The sequence below is a fragment of the Elephantulus edwardii genome, unplaced genomic scaffold, assembly GCF_000299155.1.
Source record: "Elephantulus edwardii isolate Elephantulus edwardi_28Jun2011 unplaced genomic scaffold, EleEdw1.0 scaffold00033, whole genome shotgun sequence".
NCBI lineage: Eukaryota > Metazoa > Chordata > Mammalia > Macroscelidea > Macroscelididae > Elephantulus > Elephantulus edwardii.
In genome coordinates, this window is record NW_006399783.1 from 12,660,598 (window position 1) to 12,678,536 (window position 17,939).

Below are 17,939 nucleotides of genomic sequence, written 5' to 3' on the forward strand. Positions count from 1 at the left end.
GTTGGCGCAGGATAGAGCAGGGTTTAGGGCTGTTGTGCATAGGGTCGCTATGAGTCGAAAACGACTCGACGGCACATAACAACAACAACAACAATTGTAAACTACTAAATCACAGGTATTACTAACGATGTTGCTTTGATTCATAACGGAAACAAGCTCTCAGCTCAATGCTGTCAACTTGGAACCGACTCATAGTTGACCCTCCGCTGGGATTCCAAGGTACAGGCTTCCAAGGAGCTGCTGGTGGTCAGCAGCAACCCCTCCCCCGCCACGGATGCTGACAATGGAAGGTCATGCTGAGTTTTAGTTATTATGTCAATGAAAATAAATATGTCATCTCCTCTTTCAAATTCAAGGATGCTCTGAATTTTCTACCCACATTAAGAAGCCCCACGCTATTCCACCTCTCCATTTGAGAGACCCATCTCCTTGTGATCCTACTTCTCAGTGCACCTCTGTTCTAGAAAATATTGGACAATCCAGCCCTCAGACCCCTGAACTGTCCTCCCAGCACCACCCCAGGCCCCGTCACAGCCCTTATCCTGTGGTGACGTGTTCCCAGCAGATGTGACCTCTGTGAGGACAAGCACTGTGCTTGGTCATCTCAGTCTTTTTCCGGCTCTGGGCCATGTCTGGCCCAGAGGAGACTATAAACCCACATCTGTGGAATTGACTTGATGCCAAAGGTGGCCTGAAGCCACAAAGCTGCTGATTCACACCCTGGCTAGAAGAGGAGGAAATGATGACGCCATAGTGTGGGTTCCCAGCTTGCTTCACTTGAAACTCCTGTGGGTTGGGGTCAATATGATTCTGCTTAGTTAAGCAGATGAAGGTTTTTATCCTCACATGCTTTAAAGTTATTATCCTCACATGATTTAAGGCAAGTTTTCCTTTCAAGTCTGGGGATGAGTTTATTGCACCTTTGTTGAGAGCCAAAAACAGGCAATAAAGTCAAATGTAACCCTGGGCAAAATTTTCACCATTCTAAACTTTGGCTTTCAAATCTGTGAAATGGGCTACTAATAATACACATACAGTATCCAAAAAGTGGATTGTGTGTTGCTATGATGCTGGAATCTATTCCACTGACATTTCAAATACTAGAAGGGTCACTTATCAGCTTTCAATGGAGACTTCAGACCAAGAGAAACAAGACAGCCTGGTGATTTATTACTGAAAACCAGCCAATGAAAAAGCTTTATGAACCACAACAGAATACTGCCTGATATGGTGTGAGAGATGCAAACATTCCAACAAATCACCAAGATGGTGCAGGAATGGACAACATTTCATTCAGTTGCACATATGTTGCTTGGACACTAATAACTAACATGGTTTCAGATTCTGCAGCCTCCATGCCCTCCAGTCTTCCAGCAACAGTGCCCTGAATCACCTTCAAAGACTCCCTCACTGCTATCTGTTTACAATTCCAGTGAGACTCAGCTGTCACATGGACAAAGGTGGTCAGGTGATCCAGCTTGGCCAATCAGATTTTTCTCTTCCTAGAACAGAATGGTTAGAAGGACCAAAAATGAATGGAGCAGTTGCTGGCAAAGCCCACGGTTTTCTGACAGGACGCCTTCCCTGGATATCTGTCTCCAGCGGCCTTGGTCCTTTCTCAGGCACAGTTCTTAGGCTTTTCTCTCGATTCTGTCTGCTCTCTTTACATTTCCTTTGGTTAGTTAAATTTATTTCTGTCACTAGCAAGGCAAGAATCTTAGGTAAATCTCCTTATCACACAAGGCTGTCATGAGAATTTGGTGACAGAGGTATGAGAAATCTGGAGCACAAGATAAGTTCATAATAGCTATGATGCAAAACCCACTATTTTATGAAGATAATAATAAACAGTTTGGAATCAAAACAAGTGTGAAGTTATTTAATCTCTTCCAAATTTGGCTTACACCAGTAACCAGATGCCATGGCCTCAACTCTTGGTAACTCCAGGTGCTCCACAGTTTTCAGCAGTTGATTTTGCAAAAATCTATCTCTAAGCCTCTCCTCCATGGAAACCCTGGGTAGACTTGAACTTCCAGACTTTTAACACTTGAGTGCATTAACTATTTGTGTTGCTGTTGTTGTTAGGTGGCATTGAGTTGAGTACGACTCACAGCGGCCCTATGAACAAAAGATCTGAATCCTCTATCCTGTGCCATCCTCATACTTCCTGACACACAAGAGCCCACTGCAGCAGTCACTCTGTCAATCCACCTGGTTCACCTGGTTGAGGGTCTCCCTGTCCTCTGCAGACCCTCCATCCTTCCTAGCATCATGTCCCTACTATTGTACTATTTGTACCACCTGCATGCTGATCTGAAATTCAAACTTCACTGAGTGCCCTCTGTTTAGTTTGCTTGAATCTAGGAGCCCTGAATCTGCCCAGGTTGGCTGGAGATGGGCAGGAGAAACGTGGAGAGCTCTGTTCTCTGGGCCTTGCATCATTACCTCACCTACAGGCCTGAGTATAGAGCCAGTGAGGGGAGAAAAACTGCAGCATAGGCCTGGGCTGGAGGGAGGCAGGCTATGGTAAAGTTTGTGTCCACAGGTCTCTGCAAAGACAGAGACCCAGAGGGCTCAGGCACACCAGCCCCCACCCACTGTCCATTACTGGGAACACAGAAACCAAGAAGTCTATTTTGTTTGCTTATCCTCGTGTCCCAGCTCCACAGGGCCTGGCCAAACCCACCCACAATGGCTGTACATACCCCCAGGAGAGGCATTACTGGGGCAGTGAAAATCCCAGGGACTGCTTGTCCTCGCAGGGCCCCTCCTCAGGCATTTGGCACAGAAGCTCATGACATCTCCCCGACAAAACCACCTTCCCCCTCAGAGGAGAAGACCCAGAACGAACCATGAGTAAATGAGACAACTAGGACTTGAACCCAGGACTACAGACTGACTGCAGACACACCGACAAACATCCAGCCACATGATCCACTCAGCCTCAAACCTTACAACGACCCAGCTGGCCTTTGCCAAAGAGGGAAGGAAAAACCAAGTCATACAAAGTTTGACTGCATCCCTACCACAGCTCTCCTTTAAGGGAAAAAAAGCGGGCGGTTTACAACACATATATGAGTGTCCCAGATGAGAAATCCTAGCCCTTCCAGTCCTCCGTTTTCAGCAGTTCTGGGTTATAGACTGGCTCCTGACCTCCAGGTGGGGTGCCTGAAACACTAGGCAAGTGGGGCAGGGACACATCTCCCTAAACTAGGATCTTGGTCTGGTATCAGGGACCTTGTATCAGGTCTGCAACATTTAGGCCTGCAATCATTTCCACCATGACCAAGTTGCAAGGAGTACCTGGGTGGCTCAATTGGCTACAAGCATGACTATCAGCCAAAAGGCTGGCAGTTCAAACCCCTAAGTGGCACCTGGCAGTAAGATGGGGTGATCTGCCCCTTGGAAACCCTGTGGGGCAGTTCTACCCTGTACAAATGGGATCACCATGAGTTGGGATCAACTCACTGGCAGCTAGCGAACACCTAGACACAGCGTTATGCTTCGAGGGCCTGGATCTGCTGAGCACAGTGCATTTTAACTAGGTGAGCACTTGCCAGGCCATCTCTCTTAGTTGCCTCTTTCGATTTTCCCATTCACAGGCTGGTAAGCCATATCCAGAGAGACCCCTCTGTGTGACAGGAGTAGGGCTGTGTCTGAGGGTGGGGGCTGTGGAGGAGCCCAGGACAGAGGCAGGCAGCCTGGCCTGGATGGGGAGGCAGGATGTGGTGACTGCTGGAGCCACACAGCTTGGTATTTCTGCTTCTCTCTGCAAAAGAGTATTCACCACTTTTTTTTTTTTATGAAAAAAACATGTGTTCACTGCGAAACATGTGGAAAGCAGAAAAACACAGACAAGCAAAAAAAAAAAAAACAAAAACAAAAACAAACCACGACCATAAACACAAGTGACATGTATTTTCTCACCTATATGCCTGTGCTCACATGGGTACATATTCTCATCTTTGGGTTTTAATCAGGTGAGAATTAGCCTGGGCAGTTGTCCGCTTTTATCCTTGACTATTCCCTTGCCAGACAATGAAAGACAGTTTTACTATCTTGATGCCATTCAAGCATGTGAATACAGTAGGTTTTATTCAGCTTTTTCTGTACTGATGGGTGTTTAAGTGGTTACAAACTTCCTATGAATATAAACAAAACTGCACACATCTAGTTTAACAAATGGTTATCGAGCCCTTGTTATCTCCTCAACTCACTCACTGCCCAATGAGCTGTTTCTGTCCGCCAGGTACGAGCACGTAAATCATAATGGGATGAGGCTGCCCATCTTTCTCCAAAGGAGCAGCTGGTGGATTCGAACCAGTGGAGAGGCTTGGTCTTTGGGTTGGCAGCACAACACACTATGAACTATCCTACCAGAGCTCCTTCAATCCTTTTATTGCTTATTACCCGTTGACTGTCAGCCCTCAAATCATGAAAAGCCCTTATATGACAAAATAGGACCTTTTGATCTACGTGAATTTCCATGGCTGATTTCTCAGAAGTTGACTGCCAGGCCTTTCTTTCTAGTCTATCTTAGTCTACAAGTTCTGCTGTAACTTGCATCATGTCACAGCAAACATGTCTCCACTGACAGACAGATAGGTGGTGGCTGTACATGAGGTACAATGGCTGCAGCCAAAAACCAGGTTTCTTACATGAAAGGTGAGAATTCTACTACTGAACTCCCACTGCACCCAGTTGTCCCACTAAAGTCCATGAAATTGGGGCTATTACTATTTCATTGTTATAAATAGTGAAATCAAGACAGAGTTGTTGTTTTGTACCATCAAATCAGAACTGACTCATAGTTGACCTTCCAGTGGGTTTTCAGAGGCAGTAAATTACACAGAAGGAGACTGCCCACTTTTTGTCTGAGGAGCAGCTGGTGGATTTAAACTGTAGGCCTTTGGGTTGGCAGCGTAGCATCTTACCACTAGGCCACCAGAGCCTCAGGTAAGACACAGAGTGGGGTAGGTAATTTGCCCAAGGCCACATAGTTGACAAGTGACAGTGCAGAGTGTTGAACCAGGCAGCCTGATGTGCCTTCCCTGCATACCAGATGCAATGAATGGCACTGATCCAAAGTCTGAACTCTTAAGTGACATTTCAGTAACCTTAAGAGGTCACAGTCACAGTCCCCCCTGACCTCAAGACAGCTGCAAGAGCCCACAGTGTGAGAGGCAGGCTGGGAAATCTCCCAATGACGATGAACTCCAGGGGAGACCTGTGCCTGTTCCTTGCACCCATGGCTGAGAGAGGCTAGTGAGGTCCTAGGCATAGCATAGCGGTGGGGGAGGTGCAACGTCAACACAAAACAGCCCTTTTGCTGGCTACTCACTTGGCACAGCTTGCAAAAGCGGCTCAACTGCCTCTTTAACAATCAGAAAAAAGCAACAGCCATGTAAATAAAAGTCATTTAAAAATCTGCCAAAGGGGCCTCGATGCTTTCTATAGGTACTGGTTCCTATGACACTGCACAGCCTCTAGGGTGGATAAGCATGGCTCTGCTTTGTTTAAGGTCCTATCCCTAACACAGAATGGTGCCCAGCCCAGGACCCAGTAAAGAAATACCTCCTCAGTGAAAGATCACAGGAAACACTGAGCATGCCTTCAGGGCCAGAAAAGTGTCTGGAACCATAGTTATTAATATCACTAATATGGCTTTAGGAAGCTATGATGAATTAGTGGGTAACGAGTTGCACTGCCAACCCAAAGGCAGGCCGGTAGTTCAAATCACCAGCTGCTCTGAGGGAGACGGATGGGCAATCTCCCTCCATGTGATTTACAGCCTCCAGAAACCTACTGGAGAGTCAGCTATGGGTCAATTCTGACTCCGTGGCAACAAGCTGAGTTGCACTAAATAAGACTAACGGTGACTATGATCATTATTGAAGGATGATACAATAGTTAAGTGGTTAGTTAGTTTGACCCCACAGGCAGCTCTGTGGGAGAAAAGCTCCTTTGATTCCCTCCCATAAACATTACAAGCCTAGTCAATACTACGGGGCAGTTCTAAAGAGATGGTGCATGACAAATTCAACCACCACCACCATTTAATGAGTGTTTATTAGACACCAGGGAGACCTGGGGGTATTGTTTATAACTTATGAGGCTGTTAACCCAAAGATCAATGGTTTGAATCCACCAACCGATTCTCGGGAGGAAGATGGGCAGCCTCCTCTTGGAAACTCGCTAAGGGTCCCTATGAATTGGAATCAACGCACAAGCAGTGGGTTTGGTTTGAGTTATTACATGCCAGCTGCTGTCCAAAAGGCCAACAACTTTCAAAGGTGGAGATTGTCAGGTCCTTCTTCCTAAAGAAACCATGAACTGGAAGGAGGAGGAACTCTGCCTTGGAAAAAACTCCAGTCAGAATGTTCCTTTGAAGTGAGCATGCTGAGATTTCATCTCATGATGTTATCAGGAAGGGCAGCCAGTCCCCAGAGAAGGACCTCGTACTTGGTAAAGTGCTCCGTAAAGTCAAGTTCATTTCTCATCAATCTACGATTACCTTCAGGACAAAAGGACCTGGTGACCTTATAAAATGTAAAATGGGGATATTAACAGTCCTTGCTTACGAGCTTTGCATGATTGTAAAGATGAAATAGTATCACAATACTGAGCTTGGTGTTTAAAAAACAGCCAGTTGGCATTGTGTTGACTCAGCTTCATAGTGGTGCCATGTATGTGAGAGAAGAACTATGGTTTTCCATGGATTTGTCTCTCCCTCACCCCCCAGACACAGATTGCCAGGACTTTCTTCCAAGGCCTAGAACCTCCTATCTATGTTAAGTAGTGATGGGTTTACTGTTTAGCCCTACTCGGGCAGTCTAGTGTACAACTGCTCTCAGGTGCCACCAAGTGGGTTCCAACTCAGTGAGAGGACATACATTACCCACACCTGCTCCATCTGTGCAGTCAGTGCACTCCTTGGGCCCACTGCTTTAGCCACTGTTGTCAATCCATTGTTGGCAGACTTCCTCTCTCTCTTTTTTAAAAGGGGTTAGCTGTGCTTTCTTTTTGATGAACACTTGACCCCATCTTTGTTTTTTTAAAAATTTATTTTATTTCGTTATTTTTTGTGTGTACCGTCAAATCAGATCTGACTGGTACAGGAGGAGATTGTTCCTCCTTCTCCAGCAGAGCATCTGGTGGATTTGAACCATGCACTTCTGGGACTATAGTTGCAGCTTCTTGCCACTAGGCCACCAGAGCTCACCCAGACTTCCTCTCTTCTGTCTGCTTACCCTCTACTGTTTCGAGCACGATGTTCTTCTCCAAGAACTCATCCCTCCTGGTAATGGGCCCAAAGAATATGAGGCAAATCTCACCATCCTCTCTTCTAAGGAGTACACTATTTCTTTTCTAAGATAGGTTTGTTCATCATGCAGTCCCATGGAATATTCAATATCCTTCATCATGACCATAATCCGAAGGCATCAATTCTTGTTTGCTCTTCTTTTTCGTGGTCCAGCTTTCGAATGCATATGAAGTGATTGAACAGGACCATTACTTGCACCAGGAACACCTTAGCCCTCAGGGCAAAATTTGCTTTCAGCACTTTAAAGTGCGTTAGAGCCCAATGCAACATGTCATCTGATTTCTTGACTGCTGCTTCCATGGTGTTGGTTGTGGATTCAAGTAAATTCTTTGAGAACCCAACCAAAAATGTTCTCTATCATTATGTTATTAATTAGTTTAATTGTGAGGATTTTTGGTTTATATTGAAGTGCAATCCATAAAGATAGTGGCCGTCTTAAAGTGTCATTGGTAAATATTTCAAGTTTCCTTTCGGTAAATTTCTAACATTTGCATACTGCAAGTTGTTCATGAGTCTTCTTCCGATCTTGATACCACCGTAGTGGTTTATCAGATTTTATCTACTCAGCATACATACTGAATTGTTATAGTAAAATAATGCATACCTTTCCAAGTTTAAATTACACAGTACTCCCCCCATTCTGTTAAAATGACGATCTCTTGATCTGTGCAGTTTCCTCATGAACGTAATCCTAAAATGTTCCGTTATGTTTTCTTTGCAATGTTATCCGTAACCTGTTATGGTCCACACAACCCAATGCCTTGGCACAGTCAGCAAAACACAGGTAAACATCTTTCTGGTATTCTCTGCTTTCAGCCAAGACCCATCTGACATCAGCAAGTGTATCCTTCATTCCACGGCTTCTTCAAATCTAGTTTGCATTTCAAACTTGAGTTCCCCGGTGATGTACTCTATAACCATTTTTAGTTACTATCAGCAAAATTTTACTTGTATATGGTATTACTCAATACTTTGCACACTCTGGTGGATCATCTTTCTTTGGAATAGGTATGAATATGGATTTCTTCTAACCATCTGGTCAGGCAGCTGACTTCCAAAATTTTTTTTTCAGCATCATAAAAGTATTTATTGCATAATAAAGAGTACCATCTTTTTAAATGACTTCCAAATTTTTGGGCACAGATCATACAACTGCAGCACTGCATCTATTTGTTGAAATATCTCAATTGGTATTTCCATCCAACCCTATAGCCTTGTTTTTTTGCTGATGCCTTCAGTGCAGCCCGAATGTCTTCCTTCCGGCATTATCTCAGTTCTCGATCATATACTACCTCTGCAATAGTTGAGCTTTGACTAATTTCCCCCTTTGATACAGTGACTTGGGTGTATTCCTTCCATCTTCCGTTGATGTTTCTTGAATTAGTATTTTGCTCATAGACACTAACTCAGTCCCACAAGGACAAATATTGTATAAAACCATAATTGTAGAATAAGTATGAGGATCCAAGGGGGTTAGAGGATGGAAGCAGAGGGATGAGGATGTGTGTGAAGGATTAATCATGGATTTGTACAGTTTGGTGGGTGGAGGGGTGTGAGGGAAATTGGGAGAATCTGTTCTTGAAAACAATGTATTCAAATTTTGTAAATAAACTAGTATAACAAAAAAAAATATTATGCTCATAGTATCCTTCACTACTGCCAAGATTGGTCCCTGCCCCCCTCCCCCAACCTCATCAATGCTTTCAGCTTGAGAAATGCCAGGTGTGCTCTTCCTTTCTGACTTTCTAGCTCCAGGTCTTTGCTCACTTCATTGTAATATTTTGCTTTGTCTTCTTGAGAACACCTCTGGTTATCTTCTGTTCAGTTCTTAGGCTTTTGTATTTCGTTCAAAGCTACTCTTCATTCACGAGCAAATGTTAGAATTTCTCCTGACATCCCATTCCTCCCTCCCTCCCTCCCTCCCTCCATCTTTCTTTCCTTCCTTCCTTTCTTTCTATCTTTTTAATCACCTTTTGCCTTCTTCATGTATGATGTCCTGGATATCATTCCACACCTTGCATGGTCTTTGGTCATGTTCTGACTTGGTCTCTAACTTCAGGTAGAACATTATCATACTTGGGTTCCCATGGATTTGGTTTTCTTCAGCTTCAAATTAAATTAGTTGTGATTGAGGATATTGAACTTCTCCCTCATCTCCTTCCGCAGATGTAGTCAATTTCATTCATGTGTATTTTCTACCACGCAAGGTCCGCATTTATTATAAAATGATAGCTGTGTGAATTAAGTTGTTGGCCTTGCAAAATTCTATCATGTGAGCCTTGGCTTTTTTTCTATTACCAAGGTCATATTTTCTAACTATAGATCTTTTGGTTTCCAAGTTTCACAATCTATTCACCAGTAATTATTTCTTCTTTTAACTATAGTACTTTTCTTTAAAAAAAATTTATTTTCTATGCTAATGTTTGCATACAACATTCATATACACTGTTTCATTCATGTATATTTTGTTCCATACAATCATTCATATACACTGTTTTACAAAATTAATTCATATTGATCTATGCCTATTATTGCCCTGTCTTTTCAAGTCCCCACTGGATCTTTCCTATCCCTTCTCCTCTCCCCCAATCTGTCTACTACATTGTGATTTCCTCCCTTCTCCATTTCCTACTCTCTTGCCCTTTGTGAGCATGCATACATATAATACTAGTTATCCTTCTATTTTACAATAACCGTCTTAGGCAGGATTTGGTTTTATGAGACCGAGTTAGTTAACTTATTGGCACAATGTTCCCTAGACACTCTCTCATATTTTATGAAATTGTTGCTCCTTTGTGCTACATAGTATTCCACTGTGTCAACGCACCACAATTTCTCATCCATTCATTTGCTGATGGACATTTGGCTGTTTCTATTTTCTTGCTATTGTGACTAATGCTGCTGTGAACATAGTTGTACATCTCTATTCATGTCTCAGTTTCCATTTACTTAGGGTGTATTCCCAACAGAGAAAGAGCTGGGCCACATGGGATTTCGAGGTTTAGTTGTTTTAGGAAATGTCAACTGCCTTCCAGCGTGGCTGTAACATTTTACAATCCCACCAACAGGGTATGGGAGTTCCAATCTCTCCACATTCTCTTCAACCTTTATTGCTTGCTGTCCTGTTAAACTTTACTACTATTACTGGTTATCTCATTATTGTTTTGATTTGCATCTCTCTGATTGCCAGTGACTTTGAGCATTTCTTCATGTGTCTGTTGGCCATCTGAATGTATTTCTTTGTGAAAAGTCTTTCCATGTCTTTTGCCCATTTTGTTACTGGGTTATCAGTCTTTTTCTCATGGAGCCAAGGAGTAGTCTGTAAACTTTCGTTATGAGACCCTTGTCTGAGATGTCCTTGCCAAATGTTTTTGCCCAGTCTGTAGCTTTTCTTTTCACCCTACTGGAAAAAGTCTTTGACGCACACAGGGACTTAATTTTTAGGTCTTATTCATCAATTTTATCCTTTTCTGGTTATGCATCCAAACATCAGTAACTATTAATGTATCTTGATGGCATGCATAACAAATTTCAGACTGTAGAAATTTTCCGTTTTGTCACCTTTGGCATTAGTAGTTGATGTGTAAATCTAAAATGATAGTTGTGTTAACTGGTCTTCCTTGTAGAGGTATGACTATATCACATCCCTGACAATAGAGCACTTCAAGACAGATCTTGAAATGTTCTCTCTTGACGATAAACACGCCATCATTCTTCTTCAATTTGTCTTTTCTAGCACAGAATGAATGTCTGATTCAAAATGGCTAACTATGTGTTCATTCCAGCTTGTTAATACCTAGCACATCAATCTTCACGTGTTGGATTTCCTTTTTGATGACACACAATTTTATAGAATCATATGTCATACATTCCATGCTCTGATTTTGAATGGACGTTTGCTTTCTTGAGAGCGATTTCATCTGAGTTGTGACACATCAGCAAGGCAAGGTCCTGAGAGCTTGACTCCAGAAGCCCACTAAAGTCAACTGTGCTCTGAGGAGGAAGCTCTTCCCCACCCACATCTGGAGAGCCTTCTAACCAGAGTGGCTCTTCTCTGGCAGTAGACACACCAGGGTTCCACTATTACTCAGCAGATTTTCATTGGCCTTTTCTCAGCTGTAGATCTAGGTCCTTTTTCCTGTTCTGTCTTAGTCTGGAAGCACTGTTGACACCTGTCCAGCATGGGTGCTGTTATGTGAAAGGCTGGTGACATAATTTCTAGCATCTTTCAAGGTACCACAGTAAAACAAACTGACAAATGTGAGGTGGAGGGGAAAAGTACACGGGAATAATGAGGCATTTATTAATACCAAATGCAGAATACTGCTTGGGGATGGGTTGGGAGGCCAAACAGGGGCTTCGTATCTGTAATGGTTTAATTCTTAAAAAAGAAGAAATATCTTAATACATAACATGTAAAGGTGTGATAGTACTGGATCACAGATTACTTGACCTAGCTTGACGTTAGGTGCCATCAAGATGGCTCACAGCAACCCTATGAACAAGAGAATGAAACTCTGCCTGATCCAAACCACGCTTATTATCACTGCTGCTTGAACTCACTGTTGCACCTCCTGGATCAATCGACTTTCAATATACTACTTTACCAAGCAGGATTTTTTCTCTAGGTATTGGCCCCTCTTTCTACCCAAAGTATGTGAGACAAAGTCTTGTCATTCATCTAAGGAGCTTTCTGGTTTCACTTCTTAGAAAACACACTTGCCTGTTCTTTCAGCAGCCTGTTGACAGATGGAGAGGTATTTATTTTATTGCCTTGCTATGTATCTGTTACCTGGGTGGCATAAGTCATTTTCAATCCACTGTTACTCATATTGACTTCTAGTTCAAACTGATGGTTGAACACATCAGCAGCTCTGTGGAAGAAATGGCTGGTGGGTGAAAGGCTACTATTAGTATTGCAGTTAAGAAAATCCTAAAAATAAAATAAAATGGAATAAAATAAAATCCTCTGGGGAAGTTCTAGTCTGTGACACAGATAGACAGCCCGAGTTGGCCACTGGCATGGCAGCAGCTGCTACGTAGTTCAGTGAGAGACTTTTCACCTTCTATGTGAGAGATCAGGGATCAACTCTCAGGTAATTTGCCTCATGGGTGGGCACCGACCATCTGCCCAGGGAGGCTTGTGTGTAGCTATGATGAGCAGGTGCCTGTAGAACTTTCCGGGTAAGGTAGGTGAGGAAGAAAGGTCTGGCGATCTGCTTTTAAAAAGCAGCCAATTAATCCTACAGATCAACATGAACGGATCTCAGTATTCACATCGAGAGAGGGCCAGTCTGCTGGTGGCTAACAACAGCCGTGCATTCACACACCTGAAGTAGTATATGACTGTAATAGGAAAGTACCTATTCTAAACACATAGAGTTTAATCCAGTGTGCTGCCCCCAGGCACCTATCAAACTTTGAGTGTCATCATTAATACCGTAATTACTATTGCCATTTTGTTACTGTTCACATTTAAAGACCTGGAACACAGAAAGCTGGTATATTGTCAGGCTTCTTTGGGGGGAGACGCCTTCTAAACAAAGCTGTCATGCGTCCCTCTCCAGTGCAGGAAGTGGAGGCTCCAAACAAAACCTACAGGGAGCATTTCCTTCTGCTCATAAACCAGCAGATAACCCAGGCAGGGTCTCTCTAGGATGCCAGGCTTGGAAGCCCCTTTCCATCATTTCAGAAACTTTGGAAGAAAAGGCAGTAGCAGAAAATGTCAGTGAACCCCAAAGTCCTCAGCTCCCTGTCTCCCCAGAGGGCAGAAGCTTTCTGTCCCTACACAACAGTTGTGATTTCAGAGGCTCTGGAGGCTTTTCTGCACATGAACTGAACAAATGGTCTGTGGTTAACTACACTGCCTTTCCTGCAACCAAAAGGCTGGGGCCTCAAATCCACCAGGTGCTCCAATGGAGAAAGATGCACATTTTCCTCTCACGCCTTTTTCTTTCAGCCTTTGAAAACCTGCGGAAGGGTTGGCTATGAGTTGGTTCTGATGCGACAGCAATGAGTTCAAATTCTGACTAATCTGAAGACTGATGGCTCAGTCCTACCCACTGGCACTGTGGAAGAAAGGACTGGCAATCTGCTTACATAAAGACTGCTGCTGTGAGATGCCATTGAGTCAAAGATAACTCAGACCCTATGAACAACAGATCTGAACCCTACCCAGACTATGGCCAAGAAAACCAGACAGAGCAGCAGTTCTATTCTGTAAACTAGGGCATCACCACAAATTAGAATCAACTCAATAGCAACAGGGTTTTTGTTTGTTAGGGTTTTTTTTTTAAAAAAAAAACACCACAAAAACAAAAACACAAAACACAAACAAATCTGAGGGCACTTCTAGAAACCTCTGGGTGGTCTAAACAGAGAATGTACACAGCTGCTAAATAAAGGCTGAAAGTTTGAGTCCAAGCACAAGAGCTATGGATGAAGGGCCTAGGCGACCTACTTGAGAAAAACCAGCCACTGACAACTCTGTGGGGCCTTCTGTGGAAAATCTGAAATCAACCCCAGAGCAACTGGTGCAGGAGCTTCTGTTCCTGCATTCTTCCAGGCCTCACCTGTGGCTCCGTACTGGCCCTACTGATGATTTCCCTGCCCACAGGTGATTGAAGTGGGGATGGGACAGACATGGTGCCACAAGGACCATGGTCACGGAGATTTTAATGGAACAGGTGGCCCAGCCCTGAGAGGCAGCTCATGCGGCAGTTCTCCACTGTTACCAACGAGGACAGGAAAGGTGGGGAAATGGGGTATCGTGACAGGACTCTCAAGACTGACTGGCATATTCTAGTGCAGTGGTTATGGCGGTGGTAGAGGGTTTCATAATGATAATTTTGCCCCTCAAGGGGACATATGGCAATGAACAACTGGAGTCATTTTTGGTTGTCAAAACTAAGGGCAGGGGGACAATAGTACCTGCCTGGGAGCTCTGGTGACACGGTCTGTAGGGAATTGTGCTGATAACAACTCAGTGTGGCACCTTTCTGGTGGTTTTTTTGAGGGAGAAAAATGGACAATCCCTCCTGTGTTATTTATAGCCTCTGAAAACTCACTGGAGGGTCGGCTATGAGTTAATTCTGACTTAACAGTGATGAGCTGAGGTGGAAAAAGACAGGGAAACTACTATATAGCCAACAGAGCACAGAATAAACCCCGCACAACCAAGACTTCTGTGGTCATTAGTTGTCATCAAGAGCTGGCCCCCATACATGCACACACAAAAAAATTAAATGCTGCGTTCCCCGCTTAATGGTTACCGATTGGGCTGCTGTGATCATTAAGGCTGATTTTCAGAATTGGTCACTAGGCCTTTTTCCTCATCTGTGTTAAGTCTGGAAACTCCCGAGACTCATTCAGCATCTCAGCATAAGTCCCTACCGACAGAGCTCCAGGAGCATGAGGGGCACTGAGGGAATCAAGCCTCCGTCTTCTGCATGGAAGTCAAGGACTCCACTGCAGTCCAAAATGCCAACAGCGCCTCAGAGGCCCCTGCCCTGGAGGAGAAGCGGCAGTAGTCGTCATCTGTCAGTAGAGGCAGCTCAATCTCACAGAGGTAGATGGACCAGTGGAGGTCACACAACAGGCAGTGGCAGATCCCAGGACATCCATTTCCATTGCTCAAGCTATCTCTCTAGGATGGCCAGACCAGGTTCAGAAAAGACGACACCAAAGAAGAATCACAGACACGTCCATTCTTCTGGGGTCTGGTCCTCAGGAACAAGAGGAGTTGTTGCTGGCAGTCTGTTTCTGTTGGGTTCTGACACTCTGTCATCATAGCAGTCATCTTCTCTGTTCCTATGGCTAACTGAGGCATTTGACTAACTAGAAGGCTGGCTGGAAGGGAGAGGGACCCTGGAATAATAGCACTGAGTAAGTCTACATGCAGAAAAACAAGTTCTTGGTGGAATCCTTCACCATGTGACTTCTGCATGTTCCCAATCAGAGTGACCACTGGGGGGAGGGTGGGGAATGAGAGAGCTGATGATTACAAAACTCCAGTCCTGTCAGTCTCACTGTTCTTCCCCCTAAGAAGTTAGCACCATTTCCAATGTCTATATAACAACTGAAGCTCACAGAGGCTATGGGCTGCCAAGCTGAGAGATCAAAATGTGAACCCTGGTCTGTCCAACTTAGTGCCTTATGTTTTAACAAAGATTTGTTTCAAGGGGTCCCTATAAAATGGTTAGAAACTTAGAATGATACTGATAGCTGCAGAGTCTTTTTTTTAAAAAAAAAATTGAGGCAGGGAAAGATCTGACTAAGCAGTGAATAATGATAGCAGATTTTCTAATTATATTTTTTTTTAAGATTTTCTAATTTTTAAGAGGTTCTGCTTATGGAGCAGTTCCTGGGTGGTGCAAAAACTGTTAATGCACTGAACTGCTAAGTGCAAGGTTGGAAGTTTGAGTATACCCACAGGAAGAAAGACCTCACTATATGGTTCTAAAAAGGTAGCCATTAAAAATCCCATACAGTTGATTTAATGACCACTGCTCTTTTCTTTGTTAATTTTTGTTGGTTAATTTTAGGGAAATTATGGGGTACCAGATTGGGCAGTAGTGTGGTCTGGCAGGAGACACACTTGTGGAGCTGCCATAAATCTTGATTTACAACCTGGTTCATTCTCCTGCTGTAGTCTCAAGCATACACCTCACCTTTCTGAGTCATTGTCACCTCCTCTGTAAAACGGCTTAAGAACCCCTTGGTGTGAGGACAAGAGTGGATGGGCAACGATTGATTTATACAGCTTTATCTATTTTGGTTGTGCCAGCTGACAGAGCTGGTGGAAGGTAACACAGAAAGTTTCCTTTAGTTGCCATATTGGTGAAAAGCATCTTCATACCCTAAAGGCAAGTCAGTAACACGTTCAACAGGCTCAAACAAGAAACCACGATTTGGCAGCATTTGAGACAGTTAACAAGGAAAAAAGCAAGTGTGGCAAGACAACTTAGTTCGCCTCTGGAATCAAGGGAAACTTCACTCTATTTAAAGATGCCACAGGTCCAGGAAATAGCTTCCCACAGCCTGGCTAAGGATGGAATAACTGGCTGCCCAGCCAATAACAATACAGACTCTTAACAGCACACCCTTTCTAGTAGAAAGAGCAGAGCCCATTCCCGTCTATCTCCTTTCAGAATTTTGTAGGCTATTCTAGGCAGGCATGTAGATCTTCCTTGTAAGAGCAAGCTTTCTTAAAATAAGTACAATAAGAAAATAGACCCAAAGACCCCTTGCAGAGAGGCCAGGGACTGACTTGAGTCAGCCAACGCCCTTTTCTAGTCATTGTTCTGCACTTCTTTGTTAGGATTTTTTCCCTCCCTCACTCCCTCCTTTTGCTCTTTTCCCCCTTCCTGATTAACTTCCTCAGAGCTAAGCTCTGCCATTGCTCACTTCTCACCACTGGAGACACCATGGTCCCCTTCACCAGTAGAGGAAGACCCACATCTGGATCCACCATCCCACTTCTCTCTTATACCTCAATCTAGAACCACTGAGAGAACCAACTAAGGCCACTTGAACTCTCAGAAATGAACCCCAATGGGCCGTGAAAGTTGTATAACACTTGATGTCAGTACCTGCCCTAGGCACACCTTCTAGAGGCAAAAAAGGCCTGAACGCTATTATGCGCTAGTATATGTAGTTAGTCTTTCTGAGCCTCAGTCTTCCCATCTGTAAAATGATTCTACTGACCCATTTTCTCCAGTCCATTACATCTGGATTCTCAATTTCCAGGGTGAAATACTAAAAGGGAACTTTTTATATTTTTCAACAGAAGCTATTGGAGAGAGAGGACAGAGAAATGTTTGTTAACCTTTCAAAAGTGCAGATATTCAAATAACATATTTCGAGATCTGTTGCATCGTTTCAGGCTCTCTTCTCCAAAAGGAAGGAGGCGAACTTCTAGGTCCCTAGAGGGGCTACCTGTGGCCAGGCACTGTGGATCTGAGTGCCTTGGGACAATCTGAAAGACGGGGACTGGGGTGGGGATGGGGAGTCCAGTCCGCGAAGAGCAACATATTCTCCCTCTCTGTGTCGCTACACTGGCAGCAGCCTGACGCTGCCTCCGTTGGGCAGTAGGAGTGGGCTGTTGGGGGTTGGGGTGGGGTGTCTAGGAGGAGACAGAAAAGGCAAAAGGAGCAGAAGACAGGCAAGCAGGCAGACGAAGCAGGAGCAAGGGATGGAAGAAGAGAATGGGGCAAAAGGGGGGAGGGGGAGGGGGAGCAGCCGGCAGAGACCCGGGCCGCGCAGACCGAGGGCCGAGGTGGGAGTGCAGGGGAGAGGAGGAGGGGAAGCTGGGGAGAGGAGTAGGGAAGCAGGAGCTGAAGTTTTCCAAGCCCAGGGGCTCCCGATCCCCCCGTGGGGCGCGGGCTCGAGGGGGCGTGGGGCCGCGGCGCACTCACATAATGCTTGTTGGGAACCCGCCGCTTCTGCACGTCCAGCACCTTCACCTCCACGATGCTGCGCCGCGGCGGCATGGCCGCTCCTCCAGCCGCTGCGGGCCGAGCGCGGGTGTGGGAGAGCAGGGTGCGGAGCGCCGCGGACCGGGGCCGGGCCGAGCGCGAGTGGAGCCAGGGCCGAGAAGCTGCCGCCGCCGCCCTTC

The 17,939-nt window shown here is 44.7% G+C and overlaps 1 protein-coding gene across 1 annotated transcript in view; it reads right to left on the minus strand.

The window, feature by feature from the left end:
* SH3PXD2B (SH3 and PX domains 2B) overlaps positions 1–17,814 on the minus strand; it is a 153,998-nt gene extending 136,184 nt beyond the window's left edge. The window contains exon 1 of the mRNA XM_006884352.1: positions 17,740–17,814. Coding sequence (XP_006884414.1) covers positions 17,740–17,814 — 75 coding nt within the window. The remainder of the gene's footprint in view (positions 1–17,739) is intronic.
* Between the last annotated feature and the right edge of the window lie 125 nt (positions 17,815–17,939).